The sequence below is a fragment of the Mytilus edulis genome, chromosome 7, assembly GCF_963676685.1.
Source record: "Mytilus edulis chromosome 7, xbMytEdul2.2, whole genome shotgun sequence".
NCBI lineage: Eukaryota > Metazoa > Mollusca > Bivalvia > Mytilida > Mytilidae > Mytilus > Mytilus edulis.
The window spans coordinates 29,880,619-29,908,494 of NC_092350.1; the positions used below are offsets into that span (position 1 = coordinate 29,880,619).

The following is a 27,876-nucleotide window of genomic DNA, read 5'->3' on the forward strand; positions in this document are numbered from 1 at the left end:
ATATCTAAGAGTTCAACAAGTCACCAGTTTGCACTTATATGAAAACACTTAACCGTCCGTCATCTGTTATCCATAATATGTTTTTCGTGATATCTTTTGAAAAAATAACATATTCCGATTTGAAACAAATTCGTCAGGAAAAATGTTTGTGATGTCCTTTGAAAACAGATTTCTATTTCATTCAGCTAAGAATAAAGATGTATATGCAAATGCAGTTCTTAATCCTTAATGGTAATTTGCAAACTCAAATATATATATATTACAAATACGACAAAGCTTTTCGTACTTTATGATAATGACGATTCGTATACCTTCTATAAAGAAATAAAGAATTAATATATAAAACAGATCATTTGGCGTTTGTTATTGCAGTTATACGTGTACAACATAAGATACCAGTTAATTCCTTGTGAATTCACATTTCTTTTCTTTTCTTTTTGGTGGAAACAATTATTGTGGTTGGTTTCTAAAGTTGTTATAACAGATATATCATTTTATGTAATTAGGTCATTCTTTTTACTTGCTGTTTAGGTTTGCAGTACAAGATCGGTGCCGGAAAAGACGATACAGAGGAAGAGACGATTTGCCGGAGGATACTATTTCTCAGAAGAAACACAGTTTATTGTTGCTGTTGTTGATAAAAATGTTTATAACTCACAACCTGTTTTGTTGAGCCCTGATATCTTAGTAATGGTTGAAGATCAAGGTATGTTGTGTTATAGTCTTGTATGAATGAGAAGAACACTTTTGTATCAATTTCTTTTAATTAGTTTCAATATCTTTTCTATCATCTAACAATGAATCTTTCAAGGAAGTGTGTGTATTTTTACAAACTAACGCTGAAACTGTTAAAAATTATCGAAAATTTGACAAATATAAATAACTTCAAGGTAAAGTCAACTGATCATATTCAAAAGTTAACACTTTTATGAGTAACAAAGTAATGGAGAAATGTCTTTTAAAATTATTTATTATGTTTTCCAACATTTAATAGTTTCAAGTTCAGTAACAAAATAAATGGTTTTGATATAACCATTATGTTTTGCATTTTCTAGGAACCATACAATATACTCTGAGAGCTTCTGATGAAGAAAATGATGTGATAGAATACCTTATTCAACCATCTTTTAATGTATCTGATATAAATGGAACAATGTTTTTAACGAAAACTGGAATGTAAGATTAGTTTTATGTCAACAGCATGTATTTTGATATTGATCTTTTACCGTCTGTGTCATTGATACACATTCTCTAATCAGTGAATTCTTGAAACTGTCTAAATGAAAGTATTCAACGTCTTTTCTAGAGTGTGTCTTATTGTAAGACAAAATTGATTTGTTTATGTCATTAACATTTTTCCGCCAGAAAAACTAAATATTCCAAATTCGAATGTTGTATTTTTTTAACATTATGATACTTTTTTTTTATTAAAGAGTGTCCGCCACTTTTGCCAGATTTCTTGAAATCGTTCACAATTGTATGCACCAAACTGATTATGATTATTTCTATATTTAGCCAAACAGTAAAGTTGTTATAAATATTGCATATTATTAATTAAAAGTTAGTTCAAATAAGGATGAAATTTAGATTAAATTGTATGTATTTATGTTTGCTTGTAAACAAATAGCGTCCATTTCACTCTAAATAAAATTATGCTGAGGTTACAATGTATTATTTTTCTGTTTCAAGACTGCTGTATACCCCATGTAGAGATTGTACCGGTGTCGAACAGATACCAATTATTCTTCAGGAGGTTCAGCGAGATAACTCCATCACCGCTATTCATAAATTAATAACATTGACTTTTAATGTCGCACAACTAAATGATCCACCAATTGTCTTTATGACTCAGTATGGACAAAACATTCTCCATGATGACCCAACAGAACCTGTTCTGGTACGTTTTAGTGCATCTTGTTATAGATAGTGAAATGAATATGAAACTTAATTAAGGAAGAGGAATGCTGTGACAACCACAACAACATACAATTGTGATGCTGATACATTTTCAATGGGTCTGGGGGTTTGTTATATTTTACAGTTGTCTTTTTTAATGCCTTTAAAGGGTTACCAATCGCTTTCATATAATATAAGTATTTCATCAATCGAATAAAACATACAAGGCTTTTTAAGAAAGTGGAAAATGTGCTAGAAAGGGTTTCAAGTCAAAAACTCTATAATTAAATCTATATTATTCCTTTGGCTGTATACAGGAGACATATTAAATATTTATTTATATGTTCACATTTTAGTTAGCAAAGTGTAGTTTTATAAACTACTGTACTTATAACAATGTTTGAAACGGTTGCTTTGGACATCAAACATGAAATTGAGAGAAGAACATAAATGGAGCCTTTTAGAGTGAATGGCTGTCAAACCCAAAATATGTTAAATTATCACGGTATCTGAGGATCAAAAGTATGATTAAACGAAGTCTAAAGCTATAGTCTTTTTGTAGGTTTATTTGGAGCAAATGAATGCTTTTAATGGAGAAAAATGGTCCAGTGAGTTCTCTGCTACCTTTGGGGCCTATGATATAGAAAAACAAGATTTATTTATAACTGTATCAGAACCGACACATGGAAGAATACTGCTATCAAAAGAAAGAACTTCAGTTCCGAACCTTGAAATTTGTCCTCCTCACAAAAATGTATGTGCTCCATCTTTTTAATTTAAACACATTTTTAAGGATTTTTTTTATAAAATCAACTTAAACTGACTGAACTTTTTCAAAAGAGATATTTGTAAACAACTACTATAGTTTTTTATTTTCTTTTAAAAATGTTATTCTTAATTACACAATTTAGAAGGTGAGTTTTTTAAAGTCATTCAGATTAGTAACTTGGTTTTGATATGAATTACTTTTTTATTATTAATACAATTTCCTACATAATCCAAAAAGAGAAACGATCAACAAATTCAACGAGTGGTAGAAATACTTACCAAACATGATCAAAACGAATAACATTAAACGATAATCACAACCAACATACTAAAATTCCTCTAAAAACGAAGGTTTAAGTCGGGTTTTCTAGAAAAGTCAGCAACTCTTGTTGCATTAGTGACACATATTATGCATTCTTCTATCAATATATTAACAAGTAATAACCGGTAATGTGTGCTAAACGTTCTTGTTAATTGAAAAAAGTTGGGGTTTTTGTAAGCAAAACAACGTTCCCAGATTAATATGTTGTAAAAAAGGCATCTGTATTGTCTTTCCAGTTGACAACTGAACCCTGTGGAAATTTCAGTTATAGTTTACCACATGAAAAAGATACATTGTCCTGGATTTATGCTAATTTGACATATAAACAGAATATGTCATCATCTGGGAATGATTTCGTAAAGATCCATGTGACTGATTCTTTGAATGCAACCTCTACTGTTTTAACTGTACAGTTTGTTCTGATGGAATCACCATGTCAGCAAGGAGTCTGCACTAGTATGTACAAATGTATCTTCAATCAGTTTTTCATAACTAGATAAATATTTTATCATTTCTTACCAAGTACTAGTAGTTGTATTTAAAATACTTCAAAACAATACATTTTAATTGGAATAAAAATAAGCAAATTAGACTGTAAAGATTGCAAAAGCAATAAAAAAGGACGTCCTTGGAAAATGAATACCAATTTAACTACACACAACCTTTTGAGAGATAAACTTGTTGTTTTTTTTATAATACAAAATTCTAACTTCAAACAACACAAGCAATCCAGTTTATATTCAAACATGTATCGACTTTGAGAATATTACAAAGCTGTTTGTGTTTTTCATTACAATATTAGGATTTTTATAAAATTGAGCAGATTTTCAACAATTCAAGAAATTTTTGACTAGGTCGCGGTAAAACAAAATAGTTAAAATCCTTAGATGGCCATATTTACCAGAAGGCATAAAATTCATGCTTTGATCATGCAGAATAGTTTAACGTGAAGGACGTTTTGAACCTACTATATCTTTGTCAGCAAACATTATTCTTTTTTTTCACAAAACACGAACAAGCTCCAGTAATGTTAGTGAACTAAGTTATGAACCCTATTCATGACATACAGTTTAACTCCTTATTGTCAATGTTATTGTTGCAATTTGAATTATGTTTCTTAAAACCAGGGTGGCGGAGACCTTTACGTTACTTATAAGAATCGTGTTTTGATGTACATGTCTCATCCAGCATATGTCCAATATCCATTACTTATTTACATAGCTTAATGACTTACCAAATTATTAGTTTTCCTGTTCTGATGAGTTTTCAAATATTGGAATATGCAAACAAATTTAAACATAAATATAAGTACAGTCAGTATGACTTCTTAAAACTATCCTAATCATTCAGTTATAATTCTAATTTGGCAGTTATTCATCTGTTTTAGTTGTCTGATTTTTGAAAGAAATGCGTATTAGTCTGACAACGATATCCTTCATGGATATCATATTCTTGGTCCTTGGATTTGTATTTGCGATAAGTGAAGTGGTCTGAACTTATCTTCTTTGTCAATCTTAAATGTTAGCTTAGCTTCTCAGTTACCGCTAGGTCAACATATATACAATAACTGTTTAGTGTCTTTAAATATCAGCTGTATTTGTACGAGGCTAGGAAACAAGGTGTATGCGAGCTTTTAGCGAGCTATTACACCTGTTTCGATCCGAGTACAAATACAGCTGATATTTAAAGACACTAAACAGTTATTGCCTTTATCCTGCAATTAATTCTGTATTCTATTTGTGTTTTGAAAGACAAAAAAAAACACATGTTTTGCAATTTTTTTCCATTTTTGAAATCCCTTGAGGCCCGTGTAGTAATACGATTCAGTAATCACTAATAGTTGCGTATTTCTTAAATAACTTTAGAGCTTTTCTATTTGTCCAAATACAGCTGATTAAAAATTAGAGTTTATCATAAAGTGACACTTTTCGTTTCTTTCAGCCAAAAGAAATTACCCTTGTATGAGTGTACACAGAGCAGTAGACTTTGATAAGAACTATATCTGTACATGTACTCCAGGCTACACTGGGAAATACTGTACAGATGAGATTGATGAGTGTCAAAGTTCACCATGTGTTCCACCCTATGTGTGTAATGATGTTTTGAACGGATATATCTGTCATTGTCCAATTTACGATCCAAACTGTGTACTTCGTGCATGGGTGATGATTCTGATAATGCTAGCATTGTTATTCATAGTTTGTTGTGTTTTATTTGGATTATTTGTGTATAGAAGAAGGTAACGATATTTTAATAAAAGAAAAAAATATAATACTTGTTAAAGGCATTAGGGAAAACAACATTTAAGTGCAAATTTTAGGGTCATCATGTGTGATGTCTAATTGTTGCCTTCACATTATAAGGTCTGAAACAAATAAAACTAAGAGAAATGGCTTATAAGATAAGTAGACAAAATCAAGAACTGTAAATGAGTAAGATAAATTTACAAAGTGATTATATAAAGTTGATATGTGTATTTTTCTCAAAAACGATTGTCAATGTTATGCATTTTTTCCTTCCATATATTATTTTTGGCAGCATTGGACACAGAAAAAATAATCACACCAACTATTTAGAAGAAACAAGAAACATTTTTTTATTTATTTGTTAAAAATCATGTATAAGCTAGAAGAAAGACTCAGTAGAAATTATTAAAAAATTTTAAATGCATGTGAAAAATGTTTTCAGGAAGAAACGATGAATGGTCAAGTGTATCAAGTCAGTAATAATTCACTAGTGTGTGACATAGGCTCACCTTATGATTTTATAGTATTATAAGTCTTGTCTAAAATCAATAGGTTACTTTTGCTACAATTTTCATTATCCTGTGCAATTATTTGATAAAAAAAAAGTATGGATATGGTATTGCTGTAAGAGTAAACTACATTCAAATAAAAGGATAAAACCAATGTCTTCCGTTTCATGTTTTCGTTAATCTTTTGAAACTGTCTAACAATATTTTCAGTGTCTGCTTCTGCTCTGATAAAACATAGAACTTAAATGTCAGTTATGATTTTAAAGCTATACTAACTTATGAAGTTATTTATTCTTTATTTGTATGGTTTTGAATTCAAAAATGAATAACGACGGTCTTCTTATTGTATCAACTGATAAATATTGGTGAATATTCATCTGTATCTCTCATTTTTGTTTAAGATTTGACAAGAATCAAGAACCTTGGCATGGAAAGGTAAATATTTTGATTGTTATATACTGCTGCTGCTTATAAAATGATCATTTCATACGTCATATTGATTATTCTCTTTCGTCCCTGTAAGGTTATACGGGTTTACCAAGGAGAGTTGGTAGCCTACTTTATACAATCAACCCTTGTTGTGATAAGGAACTTTTCTTTTAAAAAATCAAAAACTTTTCTAAACTTGTGATAAGAACTTACCACAAAAATTAACAAGTATAATTTTTGCAATATATTTCCCTATATTTTTGAACCTATACCGATTAAACTTCATTGAACAACTACAAATACATAAAACTAATTTTTCAGATAAGGGAATGTTATAATATTGTTAATTGAATTTTCATAAACTGAACCAATGTTTTGAGTATAACATAATTACTTAAGGATTTTACTTTTGAATTTTCCGGAATTTGGAATTATTTTTTCAACGAAGTCTGTTTTCAAGGTTATCAATATAGTGTAATCAACTTCTGCCATTTGACTCTTCTTATAATGTTTTTTTCATTACTGCTTGAGAGTTTCAAGTTTTTCATTATAAATGTCATATTACAAATTGTGAAAGAGTGAATCTTTTTTTTTATAATGTTTTCTACAATTATAGCTTATTATTATTAGTATCATTACAATACCATAACAGTTTTCATATAAGGAGTACATTGCATCTTATTTTAGTAATGTTATTGCATGCATATCTATATCTCTTCATCATCTACGTATTCCTTCGTTTATATATTTCTTTAATGAAAAATTATTTAGGAAATATTCATTTACTAAACATTTATTTATGAAATATTTATTTATAAAACATTTATCTATTAAATGTTAACTTATTTAATATTTATCTATATAACTATTTATTCACCAAGTATTAATTTTTATAAAATATATAAAAGTAAATCATAACTTAATCATGACGTTCATAAATATTCAGGGAAGAACAGAGTATAACTCAACGTAAGTAATTTCTGTTCCAATAACTGATATTTTTTTAAACATTACTCTATATTAATAGGTAAAAATCGAACAAATGTATGAAAATAAAGTAACAAGAGTTCAGCATATAATGTAAATGGTCTTGACCTCCTTCACTATTTCAGGATTATGATACAGAGAGCAACCTGAGCGACCATGAAATATTTTTAAGAAGCCTCCGAGCCAGGGAAGACATCCCATATGCAGATCAAACGGTAATTTAGTATTCTTTAGTGAGTAACGTGGTAGAAATTTATAAAATAGAGGCTCTTTCATAATTTTAGATTCCGATGGAAAATAATATTTTGGAAAATGATTTCCACTGAAACAAATTACAGTATTTGTTCCCTACGGACTAAAGTGCATAGACTATGTTTCTGATAGGAACGGCATTATAGCACTATTTATTAAAATTGTAATACCACCAAATTTTAGTACATCACAGCCGGTTGAATACGAGAAAGGTTTGAAAAATATTTCCCTTGAATTTGACAGTTGTAAGAAATTAATCCTACATTTCATTGCAGTAAAAAATATTCTATGTCATCAACATCTTGGATGTTTATAAGCACCATTTTTTTCGGTGTTTCTATAGAATATTGTGGAAACTTAAGGTAACATGGTTACTAAAGCTTGTACACGGGTTGAAAAATGGTGAATATTTGATTGGTTAACTATTAGTGATGGATTTTTTTTCTTATATGCAATGATATGATACTTGATTTTTTTTCCCTATAGTACTGGACATGATAACACTTTACTCATGCTAAATATTTCTTTATCGAAACAAAGTCTGAAAGAGGTGGTATAATATTACACCAAAAATTATCAGGAAAACTTATGTTACGCAGAACAAACATTTGTTGACAGGATATTTTCACCATTTAAATTTAATTAAGTTTATGCTAAAGTTTCCTGTTTCCAAATTGTGTATGAGATTTAGTGTCTGCACCGCTTTCTTTCAGGAGCCAATATTCTATTTGGAGAGTTACAGTTTGATTCACGATCATTAATCCTTTTATATAAAACATTGTTTACCTAACTTCCCTGCCTAATATTGTAATATATTCAATTCCTTGTGACACATACAGACATATTTGTTGACAAATATGTTCACGTTAAATGTGCATATAATAAGTTATATCAACTGATTTGCGGTTTTTTAAAATACCACATTATACAATAATGTTATATTCAATCATTATAGAGACAATTAGTAACTAATGTACAAGTAAAGATTCTCGATTTTTGTACAGAATGTTGATATAGAGAGCATACTGAGTGACGATGACACTGTTTCTAGAAACTTCATATCTTCGGAAGATCAACAAGTCAGTCATTTTTTTAATTGTAATAACAGTTTAAATATATTACATATAATTTATATATAAAAAAAGAAGCTTTGTATCATTTAACTATTATTTATGGAAAATTATCGTGTAATTCTTCGTGTAGCTCGACTGTTTTAATTATTAAACATTGTTCGAAAGTTGCTTGTGGTAATAAATTCAGCAAAGCAATAAACAAGAATTAAATTGAAAAATATTTTATGTTTCATATTTATATCAAATATGTCAATTTCTGTTTCTAAGCCGTCAATGAGTTTTAAATTCACAGTATATACTATGAAAGACCTTCTACATTACGCTGGTATCTTAATGAAAACAAGCTTGCCTTCTAACTTGAAATACTTAATTTATCGAAGATGAGGTATCAAATTACTTTTGATTAAATAATAATTTTTCAAAATCGTTTTCACCAAAACCTGATTATACATGTTATATTATGAAGTGTGATAATAGTTTTAATGTTCTTAACCTGTTCCAGAATTTTGACACAGAGAGTAAACTCAGTGACTACGAAACTTTTTCAAGAAACCTCTTAGCCACGGCTGATAAACAGGTCAGTGGTTATCTGTGAATATATTGAACGGTAATCAATAAGTAAATAACATTTGATTTAGGTCAATATATTTCATTTTTATGTATCAAAAATTGTCATATTAATGTCTGGTTCATCCAACATAACGGCTATAAGGGTCAAGTATATTATATCAACTATTGAAGTCTGAATCAGTTCTACTTTTATCTGACCGAAAATTAATTACCAACTGATCCATCCAAAAAAATGTGTTATTCAAATCCTGGTTTAGGGAATGTACTAAAATATTTATTTTTAAATGTTCTTGTCCTAAGTAATACGCATGTCTTGTTGAAGTTGATATGTTAATGTCGCATTTGGTTATAGATATATTTGTAATACGAATTTTTATACTTTGATATGAGTATATGTTAAAATCTGTCAACGACAGTTTTCATGGCTGTGTGTTTTAAAACTTCCCTCCATAAAATTAAGTTATAACGGAATTCGGTGAGATAGTGTAAATTAAGATACATTGCTGCATGCATTTATTATTGCGATTACTGAAGATTTGTTTTTTCATGGGTACCAATTTTCGTAGATTAAGGAAGTCTTAAATGTTCGTGGCTATTCAGATATGTGGTTTCGTTAATTTCTGCTGACAAGTTTATAGGAAATTTTTCATTAGTTTAACATTCAATTTGGTGGTTCATCGGTATCCACAAAATCAACGAAAACTGGTATCCCACGAATAAAAATGAATCCACAGTATTGTAAAACAAGCAATTTATTGAGATTTCGTGAAATACCATTTACAAATAATGTCATCAAATTGAAGTTGCCATTTAGTACTTTAAAAAACCTATGGTGCTTAAATTTCGTCATAATAAAAACGTAGTTAAAACAAACATGTTTTATACAATAAATAATGGCAACAGTAGTATACCGCTGTTTAAAATGCAATGTTTGATTTAGAGAAAACAAATCCAGGTTACAAACTAAAACCGAGGAATTCATGTCTACTATAAGAGGAAAACAACGTGTTTAACAAAAACAAATGCCAATGCAAAACAAGTGTACCTAGAGGCTCTAAAGAACCTGTGTTGCTCATCTTGGTCTATGTGCATATCAAACACAAAGGACATAGATGGATTCATAACAAATTTGTATTTTGGTGATGGTGATGTGTTTGCAGATCTTACTCTACTGAACATTCTAGCAATTCTTACAATTATCTTTATCTATGATGAACTTGGCCCAGAAGTGACAGTGGTAAAAATTTACAAAAATTTACAAAATATATGAAAATTGTTATAAATTGACAGTAAAGGACAATAACTCCTAAAGGGTTGACTTATTTGTAGTTTTTACTTTGCTGTACATTATTGCTATTGACAGTTTATCTCTATCTATAATAATATTCAAGATAATAACCAAAAGCTGCAAAATGTTCTTAAAATTACCAATTCAGGTTAGCAGCCCAACAACAAGTTGCCTGATTGGTCTGAAAATTTCAGGGAAGATAGATCTTGACCTAATAAACAATATTATTCACAGCTGATTTTCACTTAATGCTTTGGTTTCAGAGATATGAGCAAAAAATGTCAGCGTACACATTTTTAAAACTAGATACCCAAATGATGGTTGTGGCTAAGTTTGGTTTAATTTGGCCGAGTAGTTTCAGAGGAGAAGATTTTTGTCAAAGTTAACGACGACGGACGTCGGACGCATAGTGATGAGAAAAGCTCACTTGGCCCTTCGGGCCAGGTGACCTAAAAATGTGCAAAAGTACAATGTCCATAATTTCAACTGTTGTTTCGGGATGTTAAAACAGAGAGCAAAATTGAGTGACCAAAGAAAATTTTCAAGAAACCTCTTAACCAGGGAAGATGAACATGTCTGTTGATTTTGTCGTACAAAGGTGGTGGTGGATTGAAAAGGTTGAGTTTAATTAATAAAAGGAAGAGACAAGTTATATTTCTAGATGAACAATTTTGGTTAGAACAACAGTTTTCTTTATATTATTTATTTTACAGCACTTTATAAAGGAACACTAGTATGAAAGTGCTGGGGTGTAAATATTCTTGACATTTCTTTGTTTTACAGGATTTTGATACAGATAGCAAAATTAGTGACCATGAACGCTTTTTAAGATACCTCCAAGCCAGGAAAGATATCCCATATGCAGATCAAAAGGTCAGTGTGAATGAATTAAAGGGAAGGGGATGTTTTAACCAACCCAATGTATTACATTTAACTTATTAAAAAAAAGTTTCTGGCATATATTCAACAGCTGGAAGATATCATTTATAAAATATAAGTTTAAATTCATACTCTGCTATTTAAGCCAAATCCCAACTTGTATGAATATGTTTTATGCAAAACAAAGTCATAAGATATTTGAAAATAACTAGTATATATAAGAGGTAACGACCATTTATTAATTTTTTTCATTTCAAGTCTTCAACAATAAGCTTAAATTAGGTAAAAGATGCTTAACAATGGTAAACAGTATGCTTACAGTATCTATATACAATTTTGTGTGACAGTTTATCAGTTTTATACCTTAGTGTATGTTATTTATTTACCAACTTTTTAAAATACATACTTTTTTTCACAGGATGACAATGAAGCATGTCAAGCGACGATGGTTACAAGTAAAAACAGTGATGATATTTGATAAATAACAATATGGCGATATGATTATGATTGGCATACCCTTTTCTTATAGCATATATTATGAAAGTATATTAGACATATTTATTAGCATTGTAAATAAATAGCTTGATGAACTGTTTCTGTGACATTACTGATTATTATGAGGAATGTCCAAGCTTCTGATTTCTAAAGCGTTAATGGCACAATTATAATGTTTTGAATCAAAAGAAATTTTTCAGTTTAATAAAATTCAAAGAATGAACATACAGATTGGCTTAAAACAACTAACCCTTGCCGATCTGTTCTTTTTTTCACATTCTCTTTTGCAGATGCCTTCATTTTTCAATTATTTAAAAGCATCATCATAAATATAACAAAGAAGGTAACAACTAACCTCAAAATCTAAAAACGTGATGACATGTCAATACTGAGTTTGATATAGATACCTTGTGACAGTACCTTTAAACTTGTGAAATGTCGATTTCAGAAATTCTCACTGTTAAAAAAGAGGGACGAAAGATACCAAACGGACTGCCAAACTCACAAATCTAAAACAAACTGACAACGCCATGGCTAAAAATGAAAAAGACATACAAATAACAGCACACATGACAAAACATAGAAAACTAAAGAATAAACAACACGAACCCCACCAAAAAACTAGGGGTGATCTCAGGTGCTCCGGAAGGGTATACGGACAGTTCGTAGATGACACATCCCTGTTAGGTAAGTCCGTATATTGTGAACATGCACCTGTGAAACGTCTAATATGATATATGTAACAACCTATACGATTGGGTACAGGTTATGAAAATATCAGGAAAAAATTCATCATGTTTCAAGTGTTAGTAGAATCTTTGGTTAATTTGAATTCTGCTTTTTTTGCATAAGTACAAAGTAGAAGTCAGCCTTTAGGGATGCACAATCAGTTAAATTATGATTTTGTCACGTTTGCCTAGCGAAGAATCTTACATGCTTGCCATTTAATCCAATTGCTGAGTACTTAAGATAATGTGGCCTTAATTCGTTTCAAGAGTTATAGTATTATAATAAACGTGACATTCGAATGATAGTGCTTGAATAAAAGGTATCTTTCATAGGGTTGAAACTGAGAGCTACTGCGCACTGCCGAAATATTTCGGTGACAGGAATTTGTTGAGTGTTAAATCTGAAAACAAATCACACAGTATATCTGATTCATATAAACCGTGAAACCAAATTTTAGAGACACTTGTATTGTATTGAAAACAATTTCAAGAAAATGTTCAACTTGGTTATGTGTAAAATCATACAAGTGTTCTTTTAACAGGAAGTTGTTGTGTGATGAATCTGTAAACGTATCACAAGGTAAAGCTTACTTATGTAAACCCCGAAACCATATTTCAGAAATCCTTGTATTGCAGTTTCTGCGAAAAATGTGACGAACATTTTTATCATGTGTAAAAAGTGCTTTTCGAGCGTCACTGATGAGTCTTTTGTAAACGAAACGCACGTCTGGTGTATATACAAAATTTAGTCCTGGTATCTATGATGAGTTTATTTAAAGCTGGGGTATAACAATACAGATAAAAAAAAAGTCATATATAGGTGAATAATTTCCAAGAGAAGATTTAGACATTTATTGACAAAATATACAAGAATTGGACAATAACTGAACATATTCTACAATAATTATACAACTGAATATTGTGTTTACATCGTTTCTTTTGATGTAGATCGCAAATTCATGCTCAAATTAGCATTTTGATAAGACAAACCACAGGGTAGTTTAGTCTGACCAATATTCATCCATTATTTGGGTCTGAGACTCAAAGCTTTATTTTATATTGACTGTATTTTTAGCGAATAAAAATTGCATAAAGTTGGGTTTTGTTTTTTTTATATCATTGGTATTTGTTTATCCTACCACCAATTCAGATCAGTTTGCATTCGTATTTATCGGTCTGTTTGATAACAAAAACAACACAATCAATGATACAAAGTAGCAATATAGTAAATTGTTATAAAGAAACCGCAATTTCGCAAGTTTTATTGCTAATAAGTACTTTTTTTTGTGCATCATATATTAAAGTCAAGGCCCAATAACATTAAAGTAAACACACGCTTAGAAATTTGATAATTGTGAAAATTTTAACCCTTCTACATTAAGAATAGAACAAATATAAATCAAATGATTGATTTGGGCATTTGCTTTTTGGATAACGTCATCACCCCAACAATGAACCTAATATAAAAAATATATTCATTTTAACACTGTATTAATTTGTTCAGAGTTAATTGTGATAATTCAGTATGGTGGGAATGAAGTTGCTCTCCACGAAGTCTCTATTTAACAGGTTGTGTTGCTTTTTGGAAACATTGTCTTACATTAACTTTGATAGCACAACAATGTTGTATTACTTTGACTTTTAAAGCACAAGAACCTTTATTTTATTACAAGATATTTATAACTTAAAAACACATATTTAAAAGCCTAGATGATTTTTAGAGTTCTATATTGATTTAAAGTTGGACAGTCGACCATTATAAAAAAAATACTACCTACACTTGAGTTTACTGGATTTCTTTTTTCGTTAAATCTTAACTTTTTTTTCTTTCTGTTGTTTTGTATTTTTGAAATTAAAGTATCGTTTTGGTTGACTGCATATCATATATAATCAGCAGAAAGGAGTATGCTGATGAAATTTATAGCCGATTATAAGTATACATTGTAATTTCAAGTAAGATCAGTGCCACGTATGTGCAAACGCTTTTTTTCTCAGCACTAGGGTTAGAAATAAGTTTGTATTTTCAGTACATGTAATCAGAAGTATTTACAACGAAGTAAATACTATTCAATTTAGGTTCAGTGAACACAATGAATTATGGTGACAAAGTGACCGGGATGTATAATAGAGAATCGTATTTACAAGTTGTTTGACAACTATCAATATTTTAAATGCAAATTGACCAATATGTTTATGTACATAATTCTAGTATCATCATACAATATGTACAAACGCACAAATCCGGTCCAACAGCATCACTCTTTTAAACTAGCGAGATGGATCCTTTGAGTATAAAGTACACATGGTGTCACTTTGTCAATCATATATGGAAAGCGTTTGTAGTCCTTCAGTGTCTGCCACTGCTTTGAAGAACTATAACAATGACACAATGTCAGAACTTTTTCATTACCCCACGTCTAGTCATGAGGAAAAGAATCTTCTCACTTTAGAAGTCAATAGTTTAATAAAAGACTGTGGCATAAGTGTATGCGATACATTTGCATACTTAAAATAATTCAATGGCTGTGCTATCACTTCCATCAACGCATTCAACAGTTTCCTGTCCTGAAAAATAAGGTTTATAAAATATGAAGAGTTTTTTGAAAACAAACTTTAAGGTAAAACTCAAAGTATCGATTTACTAACTTGATTAAGAACACAAAGTTAATACAGAATACTTAAATGCTATATATCATAAATAATTTTTTTTTTCACTGTTATTGACAATAGTGAAACATTATTCGATTATAATGATGTTTTCTTTCCAATTCTATAGTTTTTAGAAATTGGAAGGATTTTCTACCCCAGAATATGTTATTTTCATCTGTAATAAGCAAACCCTTTCGGAAGTCTTGGTTCTCAATGCGCTTCAACTTCTTACCTTATTTGGTCTATTTTCTTTACTTTTTTATTTGAGCATCACTCACCAGTCTTTTGTAGACTTTTAGTTTGGTATGAGTGATGAGTTTATAACTTCATATCTTAATATGATTTAATGATTGTATCAATGATTTCATATGACCTATCGAGACTTACCCCAAAGTCCAATACAAAAACTTTATTTCTCAAATTTTATACATGGATAACATTTAAATAATTCTTCAAATGTAATTAGCTTATTTAGTGTTGTATAACAGGGTCGATTCATCAAGTTCATTCCTTACCTTTAAAATGTGCTGGTGTTGATATGAATTGTATAGCCTTCCATCTTTTACAATGTCTTCTATAAGTGGTTGATATTCTTCTGCAATGGAAAACAATTTATTAGTCCAAATTTGTTTTGGGAAAGAACACATCATATAAACATGTATGACTAAAAGCAGACAGTATCATAGTATGACTTTCTTTCTTACAATGCAGTCAACTTCCTATCCTTTATTACTCCCCTTGATGCCCAAGGTTTGTTTTCCTGTTGTCCTGTTGGTCTTGTACAAACATTTGAGAATACATAACGCGCATGAGTTTCCCCTATTGTTTGTTTGAGAAAGACATAAGACGAAAAAAGAAACAGACAATAACATTTACAAAAGGTTTACTTGCCTTTGGGTGATTGAGTCTTAGTTTCTTTTAAATAACTTTCGTAATTTATGACATGACACTTTTAAGTTTTCTGAAAAATTATGCCAGTACCAACGCACTAACCTGTTTATATAATTCGGGATTATCAATCAACCAGTGGTAGTTAATGAACTAAACAAACTATGCATGATAGTTTTTATAACTTTCGCTTACTGTGTTTACTTATTTGTTGTATATGCATTTTCTTAGGAAAAGAGATCTATCTTAATGGTTATATTTATATGTACCATTATAAGTTACATATGGTATAGAAAATCCAGCTGCTGTATTTTTGCCATCAGATTTGAACTGAATCCACATTCGTTTGGATCTTGAAGTGAAGGCAATAGGTCGTTCCTTGGTCTCGCATGCCTCATATGATGTTAGAGAAGATGGCTTTTCTGCAAATAACAATCACTATTATTACTAATAACTAAAAATCTAAAACACCATTCATATGTATGCACGAATATTAAGAATTGGGTTTCAATTCTATCTTTTCGTACTTCAAAATACAAAATTTACTAATCTTTACGATAATCATTTTCCTATTGCTAATGCAGCATTTTTTCTTTGTCAGGAATATAATATTTGCCATTATTTCACTGTGTTTGAGCTGTATCTATAAAGGACTTTCCGTGATGATTTTCTTGGAGTTTGGTATTTTTGTAATTTTCCCCTTTTATCAATTAATTCTTTTACTTTTAAATGTTTTAATATACTTTGAATTTGTTTTTAATTTGTTTTTCTATGAATCTGATTAACAGGCAAATGCTCCATCGTTTTTAGTAAAATTATGGTATTTTCCCCAAAATGATAAATGCTGTTTCAATACTATTATTCAAATACACAAATATATATAAACAACTATACTGTTTTGGCCATCAGCTGAAAATACTTATATTTATAGTTAATAAAATGTTAAAAAGCAACTTATTGGTTCTATATAGATGTGTTTTTTTCTAAATAGATACGTGTATACAATCATGCAGAAAAAATGCACATTGATAAAAATTAAATAGGTCGAAGTTTTATGAATGATGCCACATGTGGTCCGAGACCACAATTATTTCGTAGTGCATTTCTTTTAGAACATAAATGAAAATAAAAAAAATCCACCTGCACTTTCTTAAAGAAACTTTTACAGTGTGTTGTACTACTTTTGGGACAAATTATATCAAAATTATAGAAAACTTCATCGGCTCTAACTCAAAATATGGACAATTTTATGTTTAGGGCGTCTTGAAATCTTTTGACAGCTTCCGAAGTGCTAATTTTCAACCTTTTTCACCTGGACCAAATCACTACTTTCCTTTAACATTCTGGACCCAAATTTTGTTACAGTGTAATTTCATCCCCCTACTTGCAATTTGAGGCATTAAACATGGAGAAAAAAATTTGGAAGGGGTATAAAAATGGCAAGTAACCCACTGTCAACACTAGGGACTATATTCGTGAACAACGAAAATCAAGGGACGACAATTGTGGTCTCGGACCTAAGGCTTAAATTAAAATATTGTTTTTTTGCCCTTTACCGAACGACCCTATAAATTCGTTCCGACTGAAAATCTTTTATTTGTATTTACCAGCAATATTTTATTTTAATTTTTTTTTCGTTCCTACCGAAAATCTTATTTTTGTATTTCCCGCTCAAAACTTTTTTACCGGAATCCACGGGTTTTATCTTCCCCGTATAAGGTTTAGTCCATTTGGTAGCATGTGAGCGTTTGGCATGAACACTTTCATTTAGAGATTCTAAGCATTTGATTGAAGTCGATGTTGAAAGTATGACGAACGTTGCCCTTTATACTTGAAAAAAAAGTAAAATCACAAAAATACTGAACCCAGAGGAAAATCAATTCGGAAAGTCCATAATCACATGGCAAAATCAAATAACAAAACGCATCAAAAACGAATGGACAAGAACTGTCACACTCCTGACCTGGTACAGGCATTTTCAAATGTAGAAAATGGTGGACTGAACCTGGTTTTATAGCTAGCTAAACCTCTCACTTGTATGACAGTCGCATCAAATTCCATTATATAGTCACCGATGCGTGAACAAAACAAACAGACATAATAGGTAAAAATGTCAAAAATAGGGGTACAGCAGTCAACATTGTGTTATCATCTTAATCACTATAAAAACAACAAATGTAACGAAGAAGCACAAAAAGGCATACATCATATTAACATCCTCATTTTGATTATATTATACGATTATATTTGTCTATGTAAAATGCACCCATCAAGGAAGGAGGGTATGGGTACTGGTGTAAAATTGCGCGTTTGAAATTCGTACAGGTAGACATGAAATAATTTTGTCGTTCAAAGTATGACGGGATGCATAAATACAGTCACGCAAAATAGATATAACAAACACTGACTTAGCAGTTAAAGTAATAATAATAAATGTAAAATAATAGTGTGGTTTAAAGTATGGCGTGATACATAAGTACAGAGTCACGTAAAATGTATATCACAAAAAAAGTTGGTTAACAGTAAAAGTAATATTAATGAATAAAATAATTTTGTCATTCAAAGTATGACAAGATACATAGGTACAGATTCACATCATAAAATAATTTTGTCATTCAAAGTATGACAAGATACATAGGTACAGAGTCACATCATAAAATAATTTTGTCGTTCAAAGTATGATGGGATGCATAAGCACAGAGTTACGTCAAAAGGATATCTAAAAAAACAGACAACAGTAAAAGTAATATTAATAAAGACAAAAAAAGGGAATAATATAACACGTAATTAAGATGATAAACAACGTCAGTACGCAAAATCTATACTTCAAGACCATCGTGTATTATTTGTGAAGTTGATACGGAATATTTATCAACAAGTTCTGGGTACCTTCCGATGAACTTTTTTAGAAAAAGGACGAGACGTTCTTTGACATACCCCTGGTTCATCAACTTTCTGCTCAGACACTGGTGACGTTTTACAAAGTCTGAGTAGGAGCTGCAAGCTCTTGAATACCGAATAAGTTGGGAAATGTATATTCCATATGCAGGTGAAGTTGGTATGTTGCTACTAAGGTGGGGGAAATTGATAATTTCAAAATCAAAATCGTCTCGTTTGTCATAGATTCTGGTACTAAGATGACTGTGTATGTCAAATTCGAGGTATAAGTCTAAAAATGAGGCGGATGAAGCCGTGTCTGTTGTCTCTTTAATTTCTAGTTCTGAAAACCAGGGTTCATTCAAAAAAGTTTGTCCAAGACAAAATTATCAACGTGTGTACAAAATATTTTGTTAACGGATGTTGTATCCTATGTAAGAATGACCTTTAGTGATCCGTATATCAGGATGATTATGTTAACGCTGCCTTCTACCAGCTTTGACATTTTATTTTTATCTGACATGAACCGAAGTCCTGTAAATTGGAGAATAATTGGCAGTACAATCGCCCAAGTTTTCCTTGCAGACCATTTATAAATGCGATGTAAAATACGTGACATTTGAGTTTCAAGTCTTTTCGATTTTTATTGATAACACCGGGACACACGAAAATTTAAACACTCAAGTCTCTAGGGTTGAAAGTAAAGTAAGATAAATGCTTAGTTTTAGGTCTTTTACCTGGTTGGATGATGATGATGGTGAGAAATGCACTGCCGGGCAGTGGCTTTATATTCTAGTCAAATATTTTTTTTTATTTCACAGAGTATCATCTCTGATAACTTCAGTTCAAATTTTGATAAAATTGGTAGAATGTCGGAATAACACATGGCATACTAAAGATGGGGATAGGAGGGTCCTGATCCTGAAACTCGGGTTTTAAAACACGAAATCCTGAGCTCCTGAATTTAAATAAATTTAATACCGGTAAAATAAATTTAAATTCTGCCTCCCGAAACTCGAAAAAAAAACAATTCCTGGAAATCCTGAAATCCCGAGCTTAAAAACACCCGATCCCGGAGTCCCGATAAAGGTCCCATCCTTCCCCCTATTAGATTGCACATTGTACAGCTGTTTTACCAACCATGATAGGGAGATATATATGATATTAATAAACCTTTCGGTCAAGTTAAGCGTACAAGGTACATGTACGTAGTACAGAATATCAGTGCAAGTTAAAACTCTTAAACGTTCCAGGCATATAATTGTTGAAAATATGCTCGAGCCCTATATTTTGATATTTGAAAACAAATAGTAGTGCATATGAATTAACTTCACATTCTACGTGATAATTTTTTTTTTCAGGACTTCCTGGGACTATTCAGAAATTTTAATAAAAGTAAAGATCAGTAAAATCGATCATTCTTAAAACAAAAGCAAATACAGACACAAATGATATCATGCAGATATTGTATCTATAAAATAAAATATTATACCTACCTGCCTACCCATGACAAAAAAATGTACCGAGCCAAGTTATTGTATGGGAAAGAAAAATAAAATATTTTACCTACCTACCTACCCTGTTTCAAAAAATAGGGTCGGAAAAGGGCAAACAAACAATATTTTAATTTAGGCCTAATAGGATAGAAAGAGTTGACAAATCTTAAAACAACTTGGTATGACCAAAGCTTAAAAAATTATAACACTGCTTACAAAGTTTCATGACAATAGGATGTATATTATAGACAATAAATTAAGTTCTACACTCATCTTTGCTTGTAAAATTTTGACGTTAAAATTGAAAAATTTCAACTATCAACATTTGGGGCTTTAAAAATTAAAATATTGCAAAAAAATACTTTTTAAATGCCTTAATAAATAACTTATCATGTATTAAAAGCAATAGAGTACTCATTTGATTTATCAGACTTGGCATAATTATTCAAAAGTCAAATTTATATGAGCCTGCGCCTAAAAATTTAGGTTTTTCAATCTAGGGGGGCCTTACATGAAGATGTAATATTTTCCAGCAATTTTAAATTTGTGAAGCTTTTTGGTTATAAATAATCCTTACATATGTATTGAAAGGACTTTAAATGGAAAGAAAAGTTACAAATAACTTATCATATTAGTTTAAAAGGGTCTTAGGCCAAGTAAGACTGTAAAAAAATTAGTGTCAATTTTGGCCGTGCCACATATTTACATTAAAAAATGCAAATTGAGGCTATAAGTAATAAAAATTTGTGTCTTTTTTATCATTTCTATACTCATGTGACATGATACAACAAATCTGAGCACAAAAAGACTCTTGCAATTCACTTTTCTTACAAACAGTATGGTCTGATACAAAGATTTTTGCCTTTTTAGGGAAAAACTTGCATGCAATTTATTCTCAACAGGTTTATATTTAAACCACTTGCTATCCTACAGAAGAAAAGAAAGATATTATGTGAAATAGAACAGGTACAATAGACATTGTAAAGTGCTTTTGATACAAATTAGTGAGGTCTTTATTATGGACTTCAAATTTTATGTACCAAGCTCCCCACTTTTGACTTCATCCAAACAGGGCGTTAGACAAGGGTCATTTATACAACACATTTTGCACATATTGTCTGAGATAATCTCCTTTTCTGTAGATTCAGAGTTCATAAATAAGTAAAAGAACAAGATAAAGGCATAGAAACACAAATATTGACACTTGAAAACCTGTCAGATAGAACGTCAGGATGCCATTTATGTATCAATATTGAAAAAGCTATAAATGCCTATTTTGACCACAAAATGCCAAAATTGGTAATTTTTGCAGAAATTCTATAAAATAAAAGTTTAAATCCTTTAGTTTCATGCTATTTGACAAATTGAAACTATCAAATCATTTAGGGGAGTTGCCAAAGTACAGATTCTATATTTACAGATTTCACCTCTTAGGTCCGAGACCACAATTATTTCGTAGTGCATTTCTTTTAGAACATAAATGAAAATAAAAAAATCCCACCTGCGCTTTCTCAAAGAAACTTTTACAGTGTGTTGTACTACTTTTGGGACAAATTATATCAAAATTATAGAAGACTTCATCGGCTCTAACTCAAAATATGGACAATTATATGTTTAGGGCGTCTTGAAATCTTTTGACAGCTTCCGAAGTGCTAATTTTCAACCTTTTTCACTTGGACCAAATCACTACTTTCCTTTAAAATTTTGGACCCAAATTTTTTTACAGTGTAATTTCACCCCCTACTTGCAATTTGAGGCATTAAACATGGAGAAATAAATTTGGAAGGGGTATAAAAATTAATGGCAAGTAACCCACTGTCAACACTAGGGACTATATTCGTGAACGAAAATCAAGGGACGACAATTGTGGTCTCGGACCATGTGGATTGGGATCTGTTAGCCATTACGTGCACATTAGATCGGCTGCGGTTTTACTGAGGTTCTTGTTGCTCCGTCTTTTTTCCATGTTGTGTTTTGTGTACTGTACATGTTGATCGTCCTTTCATCATTTTTCTTCTTTCTTTTTTTTTGCTATTGCATTGTTAGTCACTTGATACATAAGTTTTATACATGTTGATCATCTTAAGGTGGTACCCAACACCTTAACTAAAATTAATAAGGCTCGTTTAATTTTCATAAAATTTTAACAAAGTATTTACTTTGACCCTTTGACAAAAATATAAAAATTTCAAAAAATTTGAACCAACCGTTTTATCAGAAAAATTACACTGGTTATATAGCAGTTTGAGAAACACTTATTTTGATCATTGAGAAGCTTAATATTTCCTTAACAACACAATGTAGTTAAAAAGTTTAGCTGATTTTACAGAGTTATCTCCCTGTAGTGTTAGGAACCACCTTAAACTTAGAATCTTCAATGACTTTTTCGAATGAAATAGGATACAGGTATTTGGAAAGGTTTGTTATAGCAATCTTAAACAATTACTTGATTGTCTCATTACTAAGATGTCACCGCATTTGTCTATCTGTTGCAAAAATACTTCTGGAATTATGACAAGGATCCTTCTTTTTTTCCCAGGTTTTATTCTCCAAATACATTCTCTGTTATTTGGATAGTTTCCTGGATAATTTGGACTTTGGATGAAGCCATGGAACTTTCCAAGTAGTCCACCACATGCCGCGTCTAAAAGAAAAATAATGTTAAGCCTGAATTTAAAAAGAAATAATTGCATGTTGTTGTATTATATGTATATTGAGGCAATGATAACGATATTTATAAATTTAAAAATGTCACATTAAAGGAATTTTAAATTTTACCTTGTTATGAGTGATTATTAATACAATTTCCATTCGAAATAAAACAGTTAACAAAATTTGAAACGAGAACTTTATTCGGTTAGTTTCAGGTCATGAACTTCTAAATCATAATTTTCAATTTATAAGTTGCTTTGTTTCAATACTCACTTTTACATTCTGAAACATTGGTGGTTGCATCTTCATCTGTAATGGTATCACCAGGACAAGCTGTGCAATAGTTCTGGCCATATTCCATCTGATAACTTCCGGTAGGACACACTTTACAAGTGTGTGTTTGTATGTCGTAGAAATGGCCTGGTGAACAAGTAGCTAAGGGATAGAAAATAATAACAATAATCATTTTGAAAAATTTTCTATGTTAATTAAAACTATTTTCTAATTCTTTTTGATATTGGTGAAACTACTTGTACACATAAATACTGTACAAGAACTTCGAATGTTTCTTTTCTGTATCCGAAACATCAATAATAAGAAACTAATGTAAATTCGAATGGATAAATTCCCAACATTGATGAACTTCCAAACTACATTGTATGTCGATAAAAGTTTGTATTTACCTTTAGTAGAGCATTGTTTGAAGCTGCGTGATCCTAAACCAGTAGTTTCTAGTCCTCCGCCGCAAGGAACACACCTAAGTCGGCCATATTCAGACTGATAGAAATTATTTGGACAGTCAAGACAAGGTAACATTCCATCTTTGGAATACGATCCAGGTGGACATAAAACTAAAAGAAATCAGACATTTAACTTAGTAAGACTAATATCATCAAACGAATACTTAAACTCGTGATTCCTATCAAATTATTAATTTTCCTTTAAAAAAAAAATATGTATCGTACTGCAATTTATTTAAACGGGGCACTAGCTGCGAGATATATAAAAAATCTAAAGTATGATTTTTTTTTTGTTCAATCATTAATGAAAGTGAAAAAGTGAAATAATAATTATCTTTTATCAGCTCAAATGGTTAAATTTTGTCAAATAAAGCTAATAAACATTGATAATGAGTTATTCACTTGCAAGTGAAAAACTCGACCTCATTAAATCCGTATTCATGTGAATTCAATTTAACCCCGTAGAAAGAGATAGAATACGCATACATTGCCGGTGTATGGTTATTTAAAGGAAAAGAATGTCAACATTGAAAGTGAAACAAAGGTAAATAATTTGATTGACTGATTCGATCTACAAATTCGAATTTGACAGCTAGTGCCCCTTTAAGATTTAACGTTTGAATATGTAATTTTCTAGTATTAGTAACTAAACTATAATGAGCCATACCTGTACATTGTGTTATATTAACAGCTCCAAGTATTCCTATACCAAGTTTGACCTGAGGACATAAATTACACAATGTTTGTCCCTCTTTATCTTGATAAGTTCCTCTTTGACAGATTTTACATTGCTTTTGTTTCTTGTCAAAGAAAGTTCCAACACTGCATGCCACTACAATATGGTAATCAAATACATTACTAGGTGATATATCATTTAATAAAAGTCGTAAAATTTAGTTAACCTGATTTTTCACCCGTGTCATATTTTAAATTGTCCGTCCTCTAGTCTCGGTGTTAAATAATATACCAACCACTTTAAGGGGAACATTTAAACGTTATCAATCACTAGCTCAGGAGGGGAAACTTAACAATATTTGAAATAACTTTGTGTATGGTCACTTTAGCTTATTTTATGACTGTCTCTACATTTATATTTATTCTTGCTTCAAATAATGTTCTGTATTGAGAATTGACAAAACTCATTGTTTTCAAAAAGAGGAATAGTACATCAGATAATTAATGAAACAATGTGTTCCGGTTTTTTACACTTATTGTGTAGTGCGTTCCAGTTTAAACATTTTTAAAATGAAAATGCATTACAAGATTAATTGAAAGAAAGTTATCCATATAAAAAAGTAAAATAACAAATATATCGAACTCCAAGGAAATTTTCAAACGGAAATTCCGTAATCAAATACATTTGAAGCTAAATCAAAAGCACAAACGCATTAAAGGAATGGATAACAACTTTTAAATCCCTATCATATCTTATGTAGAAAATACTGGATAAAAACTTGTTTTATAGCTTCCTAAACCTCTCACTTGTAAAATTATTTTATATATTGAAAACAATTACAGCAGCCAAACATTGTGATATAATCTAAAAACTATAAACACAAACAAATGTGTCAACAAGAAAACACAAAAAGGCATTTTGACAAAGCATATTAGCAAAATTGAAAAGTGGTATAAGTAGTTACTACTGTAATCACCAGCCAGTCAGCACCGAGGTTGTGAGTTCAAACCCCGCTCGTGTAGGTGTACTCGACTAAAATCTTAATTGACTAGGGTTGTCAATTTCCCTATCGAAGGTCGGTGGATTTCTCCGGGCACTCCGGCTTCCTCCACCAATAAAAGTGGCGGCCACGAAATAGCCCGAAATTGGCGCTTAAAATTGGCGTTCAAATACCAACAACAATCAATCAAAAGCGAAAGACAAGTATACTCAAATTTTCCCGTAGTTTAATACAACACGCTGGACGATAACCAAAGTTGATCTCTCTTTGAAATTGAAAGTTTTATATGAATGTTTCTACACATAAATTCTGATCAATGAAACGATTCAGTTTCGATCCCATGTTGATTTTTTTACGAAAGTTGCATACAACTTTTTGATTTTAGCAATTCAATTATGTAATAAAAAAAACATACCTTCATGTGCTACTTAAAGAGACGAAAGGAGGTCGAAAATTTAGACATTTACTAAAACTTTCGGTATTTTGAACATTTCTATCCTTTGATAGACATACATATTTTTTTATTTTTATTTCAACAGATAAACAAAAGCGGATCTTTGTAGAATCATTATGAAAATCTTCTTTATATAAATATGGTCTTAAAATGTACAACAATTCCTTGGAAACAATCAAATCACTAAGTAATGTTTTTGATTAACAAAGTTTTAGTATTTCATGAATGAAACGGCTTTTTTTGTATATTTATCAAACTTTTCAATGTTAACATTCAAATTGGTACAAATAATCGTAATGCGAAATCAAACCTAAGCGATTTTTAAAAGATTGGTCCTTGTACTAGTTTTGAAAGTCAAACAATGCATCTTTTTCCCGATTTGTCACAGTTTGACTCCTTGAAAATAAAATTTTACGTTAGCAACGTCATTACCTCCCCTATTACTGTATCAGATGCCCTTTACTTCGAAAAGAGTGTTACATTAAGTGTCAGTAGCATCCCCTATTATGATTACAAATAAACAATATGTTATAAATCTATGTCTAACCTCAAAATCTACTTTTTTGCAGAGGAGGAGTCAATTTGCATAACGCAAATTTTATTTCTACATTTGTAGTTATATTTTTAACTTACCACATGCTTCCTTGACTAACAAGAAACCGTCAGAACAAGAGAAATCCACCTTTTTCTTAAACTTTAAGGACTTTTTAAGAATATACCGATCAGCCTTATCATATCTACAATATAATTAAAACTCAAATAACGTTAAACCACTTGGCAGTATTCATATGATATGTAAATTATGTCGCCAATGTATGTATTTTCATCTTAGATTACTTGTCTTTAAATCATTTGTTTCTATGTGTTTAAATGGTTTTAACTTGAACTAAAGAACAAAGGCATATACTAGATATAAAGATCATGAATTGAATGTACCACAATTAGTAAGTATCACTCACGCAATATGTTTGCATAACCGGTTATACGACTCTGCTAGTGAGTATACATATCTGACTAATGATAAGCTATGAAGACTGATTAAAAGAAATCTGTATCTGTATCAATATGTAATTTTTAAAAATAGTCACCTAGTAAAGTTTGATTAGAGTATTCAACTTTTTGGAATTTTGGGTCCTCAATGCTCTTCAACTTTGTACTTGTTTGGCTTTACAACTATTTTGATCTGAGCGTCACTGATGAGTCTTATGTAGACGCGCGTCTGGCGTAATAGATTATAATCCTGGTACCTTTGATAACTATTAGCTGTAGAAAAGTATCAAATCGCGTGCTTAATTTTAGTACAAATTTTGTATCGCTCGCATGGTAACGTTTGACGATATAGGTACACTCTCCTTTGTAGGAATGCAAATCTACATCGCACATAAATAAAATACGGATTTGAAGCCTGTGAAAGAAATAAACAGGATGCATAAATTATACATATTGCTATCCATGCCTTTATAATTTTTCGCAATTCTAATACTTTCTTATTACTAAGTAAGTTCATTATTATTTACCTAAAGAAAAAATCTTTCTTATTTGCTGCTTTCCTCATCTTTTTCAGTGCTTTCTTCATTCGACGTTCAGTCCTTTTTGTTGTACATGCAGCATCACATTTTCCTAAACATTGAAAATATTAAATTGATTTCGCACAATGATATGGAATGGACTCTTATCCCAGAGTAGATCACCTTAGCCGTATTTGGCACAACTTTTTGGAATTTTGAGTCTTCATGCTCTTCAACTTTGTTAGGTTTTATAACTATTTTGATTTGAGCGTCACTGATGGGTCTTATGTAGACGAAACGCGCGTGTGACGTATTAAATTATAATCTTGATACCTTTGATAACTATTTACACCACTGGGTCGATGCCACTGCTGGTGGACGTTTCGTTCTCGAGAGTATCACCACCCTAGTAGTCAGCACTTCGGTGTTGACATCAATATCAATTATATGGTCATTTTGATAAATTTCCTCTTACAATACTTTGAATTTTTCGA

General features: G+C 30.8%; 2 protein-coding genes across 3 annotated transcripts in view; one reads left to right on the top strand and one right to left on the bottom strand.

Annotated features, from left to right (window-relative positions):
* LOC139481215 (uncharacterized) overlaps window positions 1-11,814 on the top strand; it is a 133,303-nt gene extending 121,489 nt beyond the window's left edge. The window contains exons 75-86 of the mRNA XM_071264380.1: window positions 532-706; window positions 1,056-1,176; window positions 1,690-1,897; window positions 2,459-2,650; window positions 3,223-3,442; window positions 4,928-5,225; window positions 6,143-6,176; window positions 7,283-7,372; window positions 8,414-8,488; window positions 8,985-9,059; window positions 11,124-11,213; window positions 11,638-11,814. Of these exons, the coding sequence (XP_071120481.1) occupies window positions 532-706; window positions 1,056-1,176; window positions 1,690-1,897; window positions 2,459-2,650; window positions 3,223-3,442; window positions 4,928-5,225; window positions 6,143-6,176; window positions 7,283-7,372; window positions 8,414-8,488; window positions 8,985-9,059; window positions 11,124-11,213; window positions 11,638-11,697 (1,638 nt within the window). The 3' untranslated portion in view covers window positions 11,698-11,814. The remainder of the gene's footprint in view (window positions 1-531; window positions 707-1,055; window positions 1,177-1,689; window positions 1,898-2,458; window positions 2,651-3,222; window positions 3,443-4,927; window positions 5,226-6,142; window positions 6,177-7,282; window positions 7,373-8,413; window positions 8,489-8,984; window positions 9,060-11,123; window positions 11,214-11,637) is intronic.
* Window positions 11,815-13,279: 1,465 nt separating this feature from the next.
* Window positions 13,280-27,876, bottom strand: part of LOC139481201 (signal peptide, CUB and EGF-like domain-containing protein 2) — a 59,386-nt gene continuing 44,789 nt past the window's right edge. For both annotated transcript variants that reach the window (XM_071264360.1, XM_071264361.1), the window contains 9 exons: window positions 27,392-27,494; window positions 26,508-26,611; window positions 24,412-24,576; window positions 23,688-23,855; window positions 23,278-23,439; window positions 22,799-22,996; window positions 16,249-16,401; window positions 15,607-15,686; window positions 13,280-15,007 (listed from right to left, as the gene is read on the bottom strand). In XM_071264360.1, the coding sequence (XP_071120461.1) occupies window positions 14,864-15,007; window positions 15,607-15,686; window positions 16,249-16,401; window positions 22,799-22,996; window positions 23,278-23,439; window positions 23,688-23,855; window positions 24,412-24,576; window positions 26,508-26,611; window positions 27,392-27,494 (1,277 nt within the window). In that variant the 3' untranslated portion in view covers window positions 13,280-14,863. The remainder of the gene's footprint in view (window positions 15,008-15,606; window positions 15,687-16,248; window positions 16,402-22,798; window positions 22,997-23,277; window positions 23,440-23,687; window positions 23,856-24,411; window positions 24,577-26,507; window positions 26,612-27,391; window positions 27,495-27,876) is intronic.